This window comes from Myotis daubentonii, chromosome 10 (genome assembly GCF_963259705.1).
Source record: "Myotis daubentonii chromosome 10, mMyoDau2.1, whole genome shotgun sequence".
Classification (NCBI taxonomy): Eukaryota; Metazoa; Chordata; class Mammalia; order Chiroptera; family Vespertilionidae; genus Myotis; species Myotis daubentonii.
In genome coordinates, this window is record NC_081849.1 from 6882000 (window position 1) to 6898068 (window position 16069).

At 47.4% G+C, this 16069-nt stretch overlaps 1 protein-coding gene across 3 annotated transcripts in view; it reads right to left on the reverse strand.

Moving 5' to 3' along the window:
* Window positions 1-2259: 2259 nt before the first annotated feature.
* Window positions 2260-16069, reverse strand: part of NUB1 (negative regulator of ubiquitin like proteins 1) — a 31008-nt gene continuing 17198 nt past the window's right edge. For all 3 annotated transcript variants that reach the window (XM_059711441.1, XM_059711443.1, XM_059711444.1), the window contains exons 9-15: window positions 9025-9211; window positions 8269-8376; window positions 6046-6198; window positions 4569-4715; window positions 4032-4127; window positions 3289-3466; window positions 2260-3069 (exon numbers count right to left, since the gene is read on the reverse strand). In XM_059711441.1, the coding sequence (XP_059567424.1) occupies window positions 2891-3069; window positions 3289-3466; window positions 4032-4127; window positions 4569-4715; window positions 6046-6198; window positions 8269-8376; window positions 9025-9211 (1048 nt within the window). In that variant the 3' untranslated portion in view covers window positions 2260-2890. The remainder of the gene's footprint in view (window positions 3070-3288; window positions 3467-4031; window positions 4128-4568; window positions 4716-6045; window positions 6199-8268; window positions 8377-9024; window positions 9212-16069) is intronic.

The window sequence follows — 16069 nt, forward strand, 5'->3', positions numbered from 1 at the left end:
ACACATGCCTCACATACGGGGACAGCCCCTGGGCGCAGACGCTACGGGGTCACTGCACTGCTTCTCCAGCCCGCCTCTCCTGGAGCGAGAGGAGGCCATAGAAAAGCACCATTCGGCATCATGTAGCAGAGCATTGAGGAAATGTGTCCTTCAGCATCACAGAGGCCTTGGCTAGATGGTCAGCTTTAATAAAGACCAGACAACCAAAAGCTATTTCTTTGCTTTTGATATCTTCTTGCCTTTGATAAGGCAACAAAGACAGGAAGTAAAGGACACAGGGGCAGGCAAACAGAGATAGGACATGGCAGTGTCACCAGAGCCAAGAGCAGACAGGTTTCCAAAGAAAAGTGATGGCATCAGATCTGACAGAGGGCAGCAGGTCCCAGCCACAGCCGCCGCCCCCCCCGCCCCCCCAACTCTGGCTGACGGATCTGCCTTCGACACCTGCGGCCCCTCCTGGGAGTCCTGAGACGGACCTGGTATGCTGCCACTCCAATGTAGGTGCCTTTCAGGGTGCTCTGCAGTGGGACTCAGCAACCCTTCCAACCTCATTCTCTTCTCCCAACCTACACACGCTGGTGGCTCTAGAACAGCCCTGCGACCCCATAAACATGGCACACTTGGTCTACCCCCCTTTATTTTGTTAATCCTCACCCAAGGATCCTTTAGAGAGAGTGGGAGGGAGGGAGAGACCCCACTCACCCTGACCTCCAACCCAGGTACATGCCCTTGACTGGAAATCAAACCCACAACCCTTAATCCGTGGGCTGATGCTCTAACCACTGAGCCGGTTACAGCCATACCCCGAATCTTACCATTTGTCCCAGGTCTGGAATGTTCTTTTCTCCTCTATCCAAGGAGAGCCCCTCCCAGGCCCATCTCCTCTTCCAGTTTGTTCCCTGCTGTTCACTTTAACAGCCTTTTCATCACAAATGTCCTTTGCTTCTTCCCTTGTCCACCAGAGCAGGAGTGGCACGTGGTCGCTGCCTGCCCCGCTTCACACAACCAGCTGGAGGCAGGCAGCCCCACAGGGGAACAGTGTAACCTGGGACTGCCCCTAACTCAAGAACTGGCTTCTCTGCGTTTCTTCATGAGAAAATGGAGCTGTCAGAGACCTGCTGGTGTGGCTCTGCTTCCCTAGCCTTTTCCGTGATCATTAAGACAGCATTTGGGAAGCTACAGGCCATGCCTGGCCCAAGCCCAGGATAGTAACTTATTAGCCAAAAGCTGCAGTTCAGGTCCAAAATCTGACAGTCTGACATGGTCTCGATCAAGGCTGAGAACCCCCTCATCACCTGGGCCGTCAGCACAATCCCTCTTCCCCACTCAGCCTGCCTCCCCACCATCAGCCCCTGCCCTGCCTTGTTTATAACAGGCATTGGTGTTTTGATTTCCACATGAACTTGGTGGAAGCAAAAGTTACTAATCAAAATGATGCTCTAGGCCACCCAGGCATTTTCAACACTTGAACAGTTTAGAAGTTTGAGTAACTTACTAAGTTAGGCTGGTAAGTTTTGAATATATTTTCCTTTTATTTCCCTCTGTATCATCCATTTTAGAATGACAAGAAAATATTTCCACCCATTCCAACTGGACTGCTGCCCAAGCTTTATGAAAATGACTAGTGAATCCGAAACTGGTTTGGCTCAGTGGATAGAGCGTCGGCCTGCGGACTGAAGGGTCCCAGGTTCGATTCCGGTCAAGGGCATGTACTTGGGTTGCGGGCACATCCCCAGTAGATGTGCAGGAGGCGGCTGATCGATGTTTCTCTCTCATCGATGTTTCTAACTCTCTACCCCTCTCCCTTCCTCTCTGTAAAAAAATCAATAAAATATATTTTAAAAAAAAGAAAATGACTAGTGAAAAAGTGACTGCATTTCAGCCAGTCCCGACAAGACATGGCCGTGCCCGTTGCCCTCAGCCAGGGAGTTTCCAGTGATGTGGGAACACATCTGGCCATTGATTCTGGCAGTGCCCGCTGCCACCAGCTGTCCTGGTGCTAGAAGTTTTCATTTAATATCCATCTACAGAGGACCGCATGGCACAGTGAGAATGGTTATTTGAGCCAATAAGAGGTCATGTACCTTTCGAAAGAGTCTTCTGTAATATGTATGTGTGTGTGTGTGTGTGTGTGTGTGTATATCCATCCTCCTAAATCCCACAAAACCTGCAGAAAACATATCTTATTCTCTGTAGGTAACTCAGCCAGCAGTACAGCGTCTGAAAATGCTAATTAAAAATAAGTTGCTTTTGTTAGAATTTAAAACTTTCCTATTTAATAAATTTTATTTTTGTAAAGAATTTGAACACATAAGTTCTGAATTTCAAGAGCATATTTTACTAAACTAAGAGCATGAAACACTGACGTTGCAGGCTGAAGCGTCTGGCATAATTCGGATTGGCTGCTAAAGCCGATGCCCCATCTCTATGCCCCCAAAGCACTTGGAATGGTTGGAGATTTAAAGAACCTTCAGGGACAGGGCAGAGAGTGAAGCAGGCAGGCAGAGCTGCATCATGGGAAGAACGAAAAGATGAGCAGTGGGCTCAGGGCAGGAGAGCCAGGCAAGGTGAGGCGACAGAGCACTCCCTCCCCATGATCTCACCTGAGATTTTCCCCAGGCCGCCCTAATCTCCAGTCCTTCCCATTTCCGGGAGGAAAGAAACCCAGCAGGGAGCTCTTGCCCCAAATCACCCTGAGGGACCACACCCTGGCCCCCACCCCAAGTCTCTACTAACTTTATATGTCCCTGCCCCCTGCCTGCCCCTCCTGTACTCAAGTATGAAGCACTCTGGAGCAAAATTGGATGAAAAGAAGAAAAGGGAAAACCTGCATTACACTTTTCATAATGATGGAATTTATAAGCAGAAACTCAGTGCTTCTTTCTGTTCGTTAGTTTTTCTTTGTTGCTGACTTTATATTTTCTACATAGGATAAGTACTCTGCAATAATAATTTCTTCGTCTTCCAGAGTCGAGTCAAGATAATCCTCTTCGTGTTCTGGAAGATCTTCCAGTATTTCATTGACAGCCTCTGTCTCCATATCTTCATCTGTGGAGACCCCAGAGGTACCTGCAACACAATCACGCAGTGACAAGTGAGTCACAGGAGAACAGAAAGCGGAGAAAAACCCACGGAGAGACCGCACTGATCCACGTCAGCCTCGGCCACAACTTCCCTGGCCACACCACGCAGCCGGGTTGGATGTCCACGCCCTGCTCGTCCCCAGGGAGGTCTACCGATGTCACATCCCCACCCTCACTTCCTCCGTGTGCAGAGGCCCAGTCTGACCTGCAGAATCGGAGAGGGACGTGGTTGGTGTTGATGGAGACTCGGCCACCGGGAGCTGCAGGTCAGGAGGGAGACTGCCTCCGTTGTGAGCGAGGGTCTGAGCTGCCAGCTGCACGTTTCCCTTGAACACTCTCAGGGCAGCTTCAACTGCTCCTCTGTCAAAGCCCATGTACACCAGCTGGGGGAGAACATAGGGGGCGGTGGCCACTGCTGAGGCTGGGCTGCCCGGAGATGGCACATGTCCAACACTCCGATCCCCCGTGCGGCCAGGACAGCCTTATTGTCAGGGGAATAGGTTTTTAAAACCCTCGGCATGCGTGTCCTCGGCACGGGCCTTCTGCACACGCCGCTCACCAGCACCATGACTCGGCCTGGGACGCGTGGAGGAAGACGGCCTCACACCTGTTGGTGCCTGGTCATCAGAAAGGCGACAAGCTCATGGGCTGAGGAAAGTGCTACCCAAACTTGTTACTAAGGCCACTGGTTAAGCCGCCACAGTTTGGTGTCCTCATGCGAAGGGGGATAAACGTGGACCGAGGAGCTCCACAGACCTTTCTTACTCCTCCTGCTCCCCTTCCACCCACCACAACTCCTGGTGCTTGGCTGGACCCTGGGATGGGCCTTCGTCACACTAGGAGTCCGGGGAGCCAGGCCTCAGCCCTGTCCCACTGCCAACCATGTCACCCCACCAATCCCACCTGAGGCCAGGCAGGCGGAGCGGGGTATAAATGACTCTCACTTACTTGGTCAATATTTTCCTGGGAAGGGCTTTCTTGATGGTTGTTGATGTTAGGATCGGAATCATTGAACCACCACATGTGAGGATTACTGAGAAGAATCTAAAACACACAAAAATAGCCTTTATTCAGCACAAACACCTGCTCACTTATGCAGAGACTGAGAAGCTATTACATGCCAGGCGGATGCAGCCACAGGGCTCACACACCTGGGGACATTGTGGTTAACTATGCAAAGGTGCCGTGGAAGCAGAGAAGAGGGACCCCAAATGGGGTGGGTGGGCAGGCAGGTGTTCAAAGGCTTCCTGCCAAAGGTAGGGACGAGATGAGGCCCATCATGCTGTCTCTGTCACAGGGTTCGAAAACAAGACAGTACTGACCCTCAGATCCAAACCAGGAATGAGGGGCCCACAGGAGTGGGGCTCCGTGCAGTGGGAGGGCCACTGGAGAGGAGCTCAAATGGAGAACTGGAGGAAGCGGTGCCTGGGCTGAGAACAGGGGCTGCTCAGGGCAGCCAAGGAGCCCCTCGGGGACGGGTGTTACCTTCAGGGCCGCATCCAGGTTCCCGCTGGCCTGATGGAGGGCCTGCTTGGCTGCGTGAGTGGAGTAGCCCATTCCTTTCAAAGAGTTGATGTTCTCCAGGCGGCGTCTTCTCTTCTCTTTTTCCTCTCTTCTTATTTGGGCCAATTCCTTCAGGAAAACAGCAAAATTCACTAAGTGGGGACTGAGGTGTTGTAGAAAGCCTGTTCAATCTATGCTCTACAGGATTTGTGGGGCTGACGGCAGGTGACCCCCTGCCAATCTCGGCTAGTCAACAGCATGAGGGCTGCAGGGCAGACACCCTGGAGGGGCTCCCGGTGCAGGCCAGTGGGAGCAGGAGACTTCAGTCGGAGGGAAAGAGAGCACCTCACAGCTACCACCAGCCAGCACCAGAACTGCCACACAGAATCAGCGAGCTCACCGCTGGGTCCCAGAGAGGTGGACGGACCCCTTCCAGGGAGGGGCTGGAAGAACGCTCTGCATGGGTGGGAGGGCTGCTCAGCCTCGGATGAATCACTGGGCTCTGGGTAAAATGTGGATTCTGAATGGGGGAGGGGTCCTGGGTGATGCCATAGCTGCTGATGCCCCCACCTCACTCTGGGTTTATAAGGTGTAAGAAACAATGAGAATTTTCAAATTATCTCATTTTAAAACACCGGCTTTCCAAATGCTAATGAAATCTTACTGATAATCAAGTAATGGTACAGTAATAAATACGGTATCAGCGATGTTTGCTTTCCATAAGTACTGAAGTAGCCTGAGACCAATGCAAGCACACAGAACCGGGCTCTCCGGAGTCTCTGCCTTAACCTGGAGATTTCTGTGGCTGGGTTGACAGCTCCTGGACCTGAGGTAATCTACACCAGCTCCGTGTGTTAGAGAGAAGAAAGTGGTTCCACCTCTCACTATCCCATCATTCACTCTCTCTGGACCTCAGCTTCTTTACTGTAAAACTAGCATATTAGTCATGTGACGTTCCTTCCAACTGCAAAATCCTAGTTCTTTTACTGTACTTACTTCTACTTGTTTTAAACGATGATTTTGTGCCTTTACGTCCGTAACATAATATTGATTGTTCCTATGATTTGACTCATGTTTCTAGGCAAGAATACAATCTCAAACCACAACCATGGCCCTATGGGAAAATGTGACCCCCTTTGCAAGGGTTTCCAGCACTGTACTATGATACGAATGGGAAAGCGAGGCTGCTTGGATCACTGTACTTAGGAGCTACCTGCCACCAGAGCAGGCGATAAGAAACTGCACTGACACTGAACGCAGTTAAAATGACCAGCTCCTCCTGACTTCCCAGCCTGAAGTGGCGGAGTTCCTTGTTAATACCTACTATGGAATTATCTTTTCCTGTTCTTTCATATCCGAGAGCTAAGGCACTTCAGAAATGAGCTGGCTATGCTTCAGGTTTCACACCTACTAACAGGCACAGGCGGCAAACCAGGGTCCTGAGACCACGTTAAGGTACCTCTCTGCGGTTGGTAATGTGGATGGCTGCGTGGTCCACGTTCCCGTCACAGGCCCTGAGGCCAAGCCGGGCTTCCTGGGCAGTAAAACCCAACTGCAACAAATTGTGAACTTTTGATGGATCAATATATAGCTCTTTAAAGAGCTGACGAGCCTATAGACAGGAAAATAGAAGAGTCATATAACCAATGCAACATTAATACAAACACAGAGCTAAGCCTGGAGTTAATTAAACTATTCCCAATGGGAATTAGGGAGTGTCAGGCTCTAAAAACTCTCCACGAAAATGACTTATCCACAACATAACATGAGAAAATAGGCTGAATAGTGTAGAAGGGGCTGATACCCGTCATCCTCTCCTTTTTGCAATAAATTCCCTGAATCTGAGCTGTGCGCCGGTATTTCTCACCCTCCCTTAAGCTGGGGGTAGCCATCTGGTAAGTCCAGATGATGGCATGCAGCAATACTGAGGGGCATAACTTCTGGTCCTCTCTCTCTGAAGACTCACTTGCCCCCTCTGCTGGCTGGAAGAGGCACTGACAGGACCAACTTTCAATGCCATAGCAGGGCCTCAGCTGCCCTGGCCTACTTGCCTCTAGGTGGCTGGATGACACAAAGAAACTTCTAGGCTAATTAAAGTCACCATCTTTTTAAGGTTTCCTTATTGTGTGGTACCTGGTCTGACCCATAACAAATAAAAATATGTTTATGGTATATGTGAGAGAGGGGGGATGGGAAACATATATAGTCATCACAAGTCATAAACTATCAACACTAATAAAAGAGAAAAATGGTAATTGGCGTACGAGCTACCCTTTTCATTGGCTAATCAGGGCTATATGCAAATTAACTGCCAACTAAGATTGGCAGCTAACTGACAACTAAGATTGGCAGTTAACTGACAACTAAGATTGGCAGCTGACAACTAAGATTGGCAGTTAACTGACAACTAAGATTGGCAGAGTTGTCAGTTAACTGCCAACAAGATGGTGGTTAATTTGCATATGTAGGCACAATGCAGGGAGGCAAAAGGGAAAGCAGGAAGAAGCCCCCTGCCACTGACAGTGATCGGAAACCCAGGGGGGAGCTAAGAGCTGGGGGGCAGGGCAAAGGCGGCCCTGGGGCCGCCTTTGCCCTGCCCCCCAGCCATGATCAGAGAATCAGGTGCCTTTTCCGCCCTGGCCAGTGATAGCAGGAAGTAGGTGTGGAGCCAGCGATGGGAGCTGGGCACGGTCAAAGCTGGCAGTCCCGGGAGCTAGGGGTCCCTTGCCTGGGCCTAAAGCGAAGCCCACGATCGCGGGGCCGCTGCAGCTGTGGGTCCCTGCTGCCCGGGCCGGACGCCTAGGCCAGAGGCGTCAGGCCTGGGCAAGGGGCCGATCCTGCGATTGGAGGGTGATGGGGGTCAACGCCTGAGGGCTCCCAGTATGTGAGAGGGGGCAGGCTGGGCTGAGGGACACTCCCCCCCCCCCCACACACACACCCAGTGCACGAATTTTGTGCACCGGGCCCCTAGTCCTATATAATAAAAGGCTAATAAGCAAATTGTCCCCTCAACCGGGAGTTCGACCAGGAGTTCGACCAGGGGGCAAGGCCGGCAGGCCAACTCCCTGCAGCCCCTGGTCCAGCCAGATCGGCCCCGATTGGGGTGGGCCAGCCGGACCCCACCCATGCACAAATTCATGCACCAGGCCTCCAGTTGAGTTTATAAAATACCTAACTTCGCTCTAACTGGTTTGGCTCAGTGGGTAGAGCGTCGGCCTGCAGACTGAAAGGTCCCAGGTTTGAACCTGCAACCACATGCCTGGGTTGCAGGTTCAATCCCCAGTAGGGGCGTGCAGGAGGCAGCTGATCAATGATTCTCTCTCAGCATTGATGTTTCTCTCTATCTTTCTCTCTTCCTCTCTAAAATCAATAAAAATATATTTTAAAAAAAAACACACAAAAAACCTAACTTCTAGGGATAAAAAAAAAGAAGTGAGGTGGCCCTGGCCAGGTGGCTCAGCTGTTGGAGCATTGTTCTGTACACCAAAAAGTTGTGGGTTTGATTCCTGGTTTGATGCCTGGGTTGCAGATTCGATCCCCAGAGTGTTGGAGTGCATACAGGAGGCAACAGATAGATGTTTCTCTCTCTCTTAAAAGTCAACAGAAGCATGTCCTCGTGTGAAGATTTAAAAAACAAAACAAAATAGGTGAAGTGGTTACTGCTCTGATGCTCATTTCTTACCTTGTTGAGATACTCACAAGCCTCTTCACCATTTCCACTGTGGTAATTTCGGATGCCTTGAAGCAGGTAAAGCCTTAAAAACAACACCTTCTCTTTTCCACAATTTCCCTAAAATTATAGGGAGGGAAAAAAGGATAAAACTGAACTGTCTTATTTCTAATTATAGGTCAATGACAGTCGCATTTATAATTCCATTCATCTCCACAGCGGTAAAACGGAATTCCTAAGATGTCTGTATTTTCACTCTTGCTGATGGTCATGGTGAAGATCCCAGAGGACAATGACATCCTCTGGCCCACATGGAAGAAATGATATCAGAAAACCTGTCTCCAATCTCCAGGGCAGTGGCCCGCTAGTCAGTGAGAAGAATGCAAAACCCAAACCAGGAATAGCTTATGATACCTGTCCTCCCCAGGCAGAATTCTGATGACTGGTGGAAATCACCTGAGAGAAATCCTTATTCAAACACGGCACTTGAGCTGTGACTCATTCATGGGAACTGTTACTCTTCAAAATATCTATTTTCTGCATTTTAATCTCCTAATAGACTCAACGGAACAGTCACCTGCCCCCTCAGTCAGGTGATCAGAGGGATTCCATGAGTAGGTAACCGTGTTCCTCTGGGTTAAATGCTGCACAGACCAAAGTAACAGCCAATCAATCGCCTTTGGGCAGCAGTCTGAATACTGTGGTAGGAACGAACTCAAGTTCTAGAAACAGGCTCAATAATAACTCTAACAAATTACAGTAACGTACTTTTATGTGGACCAGTCTCTGATGATTTTCTCCATAGCAATTTTTAAAGCATTTCTGGGCCAAGTTTAATTTTTTTTCTGCGTCATCAAGGCATTCCAGTTGCTCCAAGCGGAAGTAACACCACACTATGTCCAGCTGGAGCACTGCGTAGTTGTCCACCGTGTCCAGCAGCTCTCTGCAACACTCACTGGGGAGAGAAAGGCATGTCATCACCCAAACAGGGCCTTAAACACCCTTTTGGGAATTCCTAGGATTCTTCTCCAGTTCTGGTATATTTCCAAAGACTGGCTGCTCTAAAACAGAGACCCGGATGTCTATGAAGGGAGCTATATTTATAATCTCACACCCACACCCACACACCACTCTGCTATGCTGGGAAACAGACCTAGCAGAAAGTGGAAGCTGAGATCCCTGTTTCAGATCCCTAAGCAAACATGGGGACACCATGCTTTAATGCAGTGGTTTCCAACCCTGAGTGCAAATTATAATCACCTGGATATGAGAAATTTCTCTTTTCTCTCCTCTCTCTCTCATTTCTTTATTAATACTGATGCTGAGAACCAATCTAGATAATTTATAACAGAGCCACTGGACCCTACAGGACCCCTACTACATAAGGCCATTCTACCAATTCCAGGAGACATAGCAGCTCTACCTAATACACAGAAACAAACACAGGGAAGCAGCCAAAATGCGGAGACAATGAAACATGTCACAAATGAAAGAAATGGAAGCAAGCAAACTACTGGATATAGAATTCAAAACCATGGTTATAAGGTTACTCAAGGATCCTAATGAGAGCTTCAAGGGACTTAGTGAGACTTTCAAGGATCTAAGTGAGAATGTCAAAGACATAAAAAAGGACCAGTCAGAAATTAAGCATACACTAACTGAAATAAAGAATAATTTACAGTATTCAACAGTAGAGTTGAGGATTCCAAGAATCAAATCAACGATTTGGAATATGAGGAAACAAAAACACCCAATCAGAAAAGCAAAAAGAAAAAGAGTAAAAAAATATGAAGATAGTGTAAGGAGCCTCTGGGACAACTTCAAGCATACCAACATTCTCATTATGGGGGTGCCAGAAGGAGAAGAAAGAGAGCAAGATATTGAAAACCTATTTGAAGAAATAATGACAGAAAACTTCCCCTACCTGGTGAAAGAAATAGACTTACAAGTCCAGGAAGCGCAGAGAGTCCCAAACAAGAGGAACCCAAAGAGGACTACACCAAGACACATCATAATTAAAATGACAAGGATTAAAGACAAAGAGAATCTTTTGTTTTTTAAATATATTTTTATTGATTTCAGAGAGAAAGGGAGAGGTATAGAGAGATAGAAACATCAATAACGAGAGAGAATCACTGCTTGGCTGCCTCCTGCACACCCCACACTGGGGATCGAATCTGCAACCCAGGCATGTGATCCAACTGGGAATCGAACCCTGTCCTCCTGGTTCTTATTCTTAGGCCTATGATCAACGATTGAGCCATGCTGACTGGGCAAGACAAAGAGAATCTTAAAAACAGCAAGAGAATAGCAGTTAGTTACCTACAAGGGAGCACCCATACGACTGTCAGCTGATTTCTCAACAGAAACTTTGCAGAAGGGAGTGGCAAGAAATATTCAAAGTGATGAATAGCAAACCTACAACCAAGATTACTCTACCCAGCAAAGCTCTCATTTAGAATTGAAGGTCAGATAAAAAGCTTTACAGACAAGAAAAAGCTAAAGGAGTTCATCAGCACCAAACCAGTTACATGAAATGTTGAAGGGTAGTCTTTAAGAAGAGGAGGAGGAGGAGAAAGTGGTAGAAGAACATTAAAATAACACTAAATACATATCTATCAACAACTGAATCTATAAATCAAAATCAATGAACAAGAAATCCAATGAAGAAAATAAGCTGGTGAATAAAATAGAATCAGAGGCATGGAAACATGGAACAGAGTAACGAATCTCAGAGGGGAGTAGAGAGGTGTGGGAAGAGATTAGTCAAAGATCTTCCATGCATATAGTATGTATTACCTATAGACACAGACAACAGGGTGGTGAAGGCCTGGTACGGGACTCCACAAAGCTCTCTCCTTTGCCACCTTGGTCTTCCTTGATTCCCAGCTCATCTTCCACTGGGGGAGACCACGCAGGGCTGCTCCCTGCCCAGCAGCTGTAACCACCACGGCTCCCACCTTTGTTTCTCCACCTCAGGGACTACTGTCCTGAATTGCAAAAAACCTATGTTTTCATACATTTTGCCCAATTTTTCAGTTATTTCAGGTGGGAGGATAAATCTGGTCCTGGTTATTCCCTCTTGGCCAAAAGCACAATTCCCATTTCTTATTTTAAGTAAAGAAAGAAATGATTCTTGACCATACTACATACCACTCCCCGAGGTGTATGACAAAGTTTACTAGCCCTTTTGGAGAAGAGAGGGGAAACATCAAGTGTTCGAAAGGAAATATACTGAAACTTCTAGTTACATGACCAACTTGCATGAGATATGATCTCCTCAATGAAGAGGGGAAACTCACAAAAATTATGCTAAATAGTTGGCCTAATAAACAGATCCTCAGAAAAGTCATTCTCTACTTAAAGACACTGACAGGTATTGTTGGATTATATCTACTACTTACTGAACATGTTGCTTTACTGTGAACTGAAGGGATTGTCATTATTGCTCAGGAGCTCCCCGAGACCCGAGAATCACTGTGAGGACTTGCCCAGGGTCAGAGGAGTGAGAGGCACATAAAGACCAACAAAGACCAGCCATGTCTTGCTCGCTGAAACTGGATTATGAGTACAAGAAATTCATTACACCAGTCCCTATTTTTATATATGTTTGAAATTTTCCCTAATGAATTAGGAACAACGATCAAAGGAAATGAAAAATGTGCCTGCATTTTAAGGACCTAACTTCCAGCCGGCACTGCCTGCAGCAGTGTAGAGTGACAGGGACGCTCAGCAAGCAGCAGACACAGAGGCGAGCAAGAAAAGCCTAGAGGCACCAAGCCCTTGTCCTAGCAACTTCTAGTGTTGCCCTTCCTCCCAAATATTTGAGACAATAAATCTTTTTGCTTAATTTGGGATTTACTCACTTAAAACCCAAGGGTGCTGCCAATACAGTTGGCAAACTATACACATTTGTATTTATCTTCCTGAATGTACAGTATATCTTGGGAATTCACCAAAATCGTAAAGAAAATGACACTAAAGTCATTTTGATCATTTCAAACATATCTATTTTTCAAATGTCTCATCTGCCTGGATCGTAGTGTCTCAGTACCATTTCCCAGCGGTTTTCAACCTGTGGGTCGCGACCCCTTTGGGGGGTCGAACGACCCTTTCACAGGGGTCGCCTAAGACCATCGGAAAAACACATATATAATTACATATTGTTTTTGTGATTAATCACTATGCTTTAATTATGTTCAATTTGTAACAATGAAATTGGGGGTCACCACAACATGAGGAAATGTATTAAAGGGTCGCGGCATTAGAAAGGTTGAGAACCACTGCATTATGAGGACAAGAGTCCCTGGGAAGCTGCTGGCTCATGGTGTGGAGTTGGAAATGCCCACGATGACTCTGGAACACCATGGGCACCAGAGACCAGAGACTACCAGGATTAGGTCAGAAGGATGCAAGACCTGCCTGCCGGCCACAGATGGCCAATTTAAGCACTGACGTATGAAATACATCAAATGTGTTAAAATCCATATTGATACTTAAAAATAACGTCATGTTTGGAGGATGCTAGGGAGGCCACTCATTTATTCTGCACTTGATCTTGGGCAAAAGGCTGAGAAGCGATACACTCATTTATTCTGGAGGACAAGAAAATAAGGAAAAAGAACCAAGCATTTTATTCTGTCTTTTGATACAATAGTACCTCAGCATAACCAAACGGCCGATGAAAAAACTTTCTTTTCAGAAGAATTCTAGCGATAAGACTTGATACCGGAGAAACCAAGATGGCGGCATAGGTAAACACCGGAGATTGCTGCCTCACACAACCACTTCAAAAATACAACTAAAAGACGGAATGGACATCATCCAGAACCACAGGAAGGCTGGCTGAGTGGAAATTCTACAACTAGAAGGAAAGAGAAAAGCATACCGAGACTCAGAGGAGGCGCAGTACAGAAGTAAAATACTAAGGTGCAGAGTGCATGCAGAGCGGGCTGGTGGCTGAGGGCGCGGTTGTTGTTTTCAATTGGGAGGGAGTCTCAGGCTCTGAGCTCCAGTTCTGGGCGAGTCTCTAGGGACCCAGACTCATACAGGAGAAGCGGGACTGTCTGGCATCGGTCAGAACCCTAGGGCAGCTTTCTCTACGAGGGGCTTGCAGCCAGGACACTGAGAAGCAGAGCCTCTGAGGGCAAGACTGAGAGCAGCCATAATGGCTAGCTCCGCCCTGTTGATCCTGTGGGACCCGCCCCGCCCAAGCCCTGCAGGGAGACTTTTGCTGGATAGCTGCAGGCAAAGGCTAGATTAGCACCGCCCTAGAGATCCAGGAGCCAGGAAGCCCAGAGATCAGATGGGACCATCCAGTTTGCAGCTCCGTGGAACCATAAAAGACACACTCAGGGGGCAGACTCAGTGAGCACCAAAGCCCCATCGAAGCAAGTCTAGCTCCAGAGGGGTGTCTCCAGCACAGAAGTTCTCCCACTGCAGACACAGCTGATTCTCACAGCCAATTGGCCTGGAGGTCAATTCCTCACAGTGATAACTACAACAATCAAGGCTTAATTACAACAAGACTGTGCACAAAGCCCACAAGGGGGTACACCAAGAGTGTCTACCTCAGGTAATTAGGACACTTAGCACAGAAAGGCACTCTATTGACACAGCGAAGCATAAAAAATGCCGAGACAAAGAAACAGGACACAAACGACAGAAATGGAGGAAAGCAAACTGCTGGATATAGAGTTCAAAACCACACTTTTAAGGTCTTTAAAGAATTGTCTAAAAGCCGCCGATAAATTTAATAAGGCCCTTGAAAAGACTGGTGAGACCGCCCATAAATGTAGTGAGATCTTCAAGAAGACTGGTGAGACCGCCCATAAATGTAGTGAGATCTTCAAGAAATTTAGTGAAACCCTTGATGTTGTGATAAAGAACCAACTAGAGAATTTAACCTCAAGACTGATGTGGGGGAGAACCAAGATGGCGGCATAGGTTAACGCCGGAGTTTGCTGCTTTGAACTACTTCAAAAGTGAAACTAAAACACGGAACGGACATCACCCAGAACCACAGGAACGCTGGCTGAGTGGAAGTCCTACAACTAGGAGGAAAGAGAAACGCACACGGACACTCAGAGGAGGCGCAGTGCTGAAGTCAAATTCTGAGGTGCGGAGTGCGCGGAGCGGGCTGGCGGCGGAGGGCGCGGTTGTTGTTTTCAATCGGGAGGGAGTCGCAGACTCTGAGCACCAGATCCGGGCGAGTCTTTAGGGACCCAGACTCAAACGGGAGAAGCGGGACTGTCTGGCTTCGGTCAGAGCGAGTGCAGCTTTCTCTCCCAGCTTTGCAGCGGGTGCTGGGACTCAGAGAGGCAGAGCCCCTGGGGACAGGACTGAGAGCCGCCATAACTGCTCTCTCTGGCCCACCCTGTTGATCCTGTGCGACCCACCCTGCCCAAGCCCTGCACAGAGGCATTTGCCGGATAGCCTCAGGCAAAGGCTAGATTAGCACCTCCCTAGAGGACAGAAGTTCTCTCACTGCTGACACAGCTGATTCTCATAGCCACTTGGCCTGGAGGTCAAACCCTCCCTGGAATTAGCTACAACAATCAAGATTTAACTATAAGACTTCGAACAAAGACCACTAGGGGGTACACCAAGGAAGCATAACAAAATGCGGAGACAAAGAAACAGGACAAAATTGTCAATGGAAGAAATAGAGTTCAGAACCACACTTTTAAGGTCTCTCAAGAACTGTTTAGAAGCTGCCGATAAACTTAATGAGATCTACACGAAAACTAATAAGACCCTCGATCTTATATTGGGGAACCAACTAGAAATTAAGCATACACGGACTGAAATAACGAATATTATACAGACGCCCGACAGCAGACCAGAGGAGCGCAAGAATCAAGTCAATGATTTGAAATGCGAGGAAGCAAAAAACACCCAACCGGAGGGGCGGAATGAAAAAAGAATCCAAAAATGCGAGGATAGTGTAAGGAGCCTCTGGGACAGCTTCAAGCGTACCAACATCAGAATTATAGGGGTGCCAGAAGATGAGAGAGAGCAAGATATTGAAAACCTATTTGAAGAAATAATGACAGAAAACTTCCCCCACCTGGTGAAAAAAATGGACTTACAGGTCCAAGAAGCGCGGAGAACCCCAAACAAAAGGAATCCAAAGAGGACCACACCAAGACACATCATAATTAAAATGCCAAGAGCAAAAGATAAAGAGAGAATCTTAAAAACAGCAAGAGAAAGAAACTCAGTTACCTACAAGGGAATACCCATACGACTGTCAGCTGATTTCTCAACAGAAACTTTGCAGGCCAGAAGGGAGTGGCAAGAAATATTCAAAGTGATGAATACCAAGAACCTACAACCAAGATTACTTTATCCAGCAAAGCTATCATTCAGAATTGAAGGTCAGATAAAGAGCTTCACAGATAAGGAAAAGCTAAAGGAGTTCATCACCACCAAACCAGGATTATATGAAATGCTGAAAGGTATCCTTTAAGAAGAGGAAGAGGAAGAAAAAGGTAAAGATACAAATTATGAGCAACAAATATGCATCTATCAACAAGTGAATCTAAGAATCAAGTGAATAAATAATCTGATGAACAGAATGAACTGTTGATTATAATAGAATCAGGGACATAGAAAGGGAATGGACTGACTATTCTTGGGGGGGAAAGGGGTGTGGGAGATGTGGGAAGAGACTGGACAAAAATCGTGCACCTATGGATGAGGACAGTGGGTGGGGAGTGAGGGCAGAGGGTGGGGCGGGAACTGGGAGGAGGGGAGTTATGGGGGGAAAAAAAAAGAGGAACAAATGTAATAATCTGAACAATAAAGATTT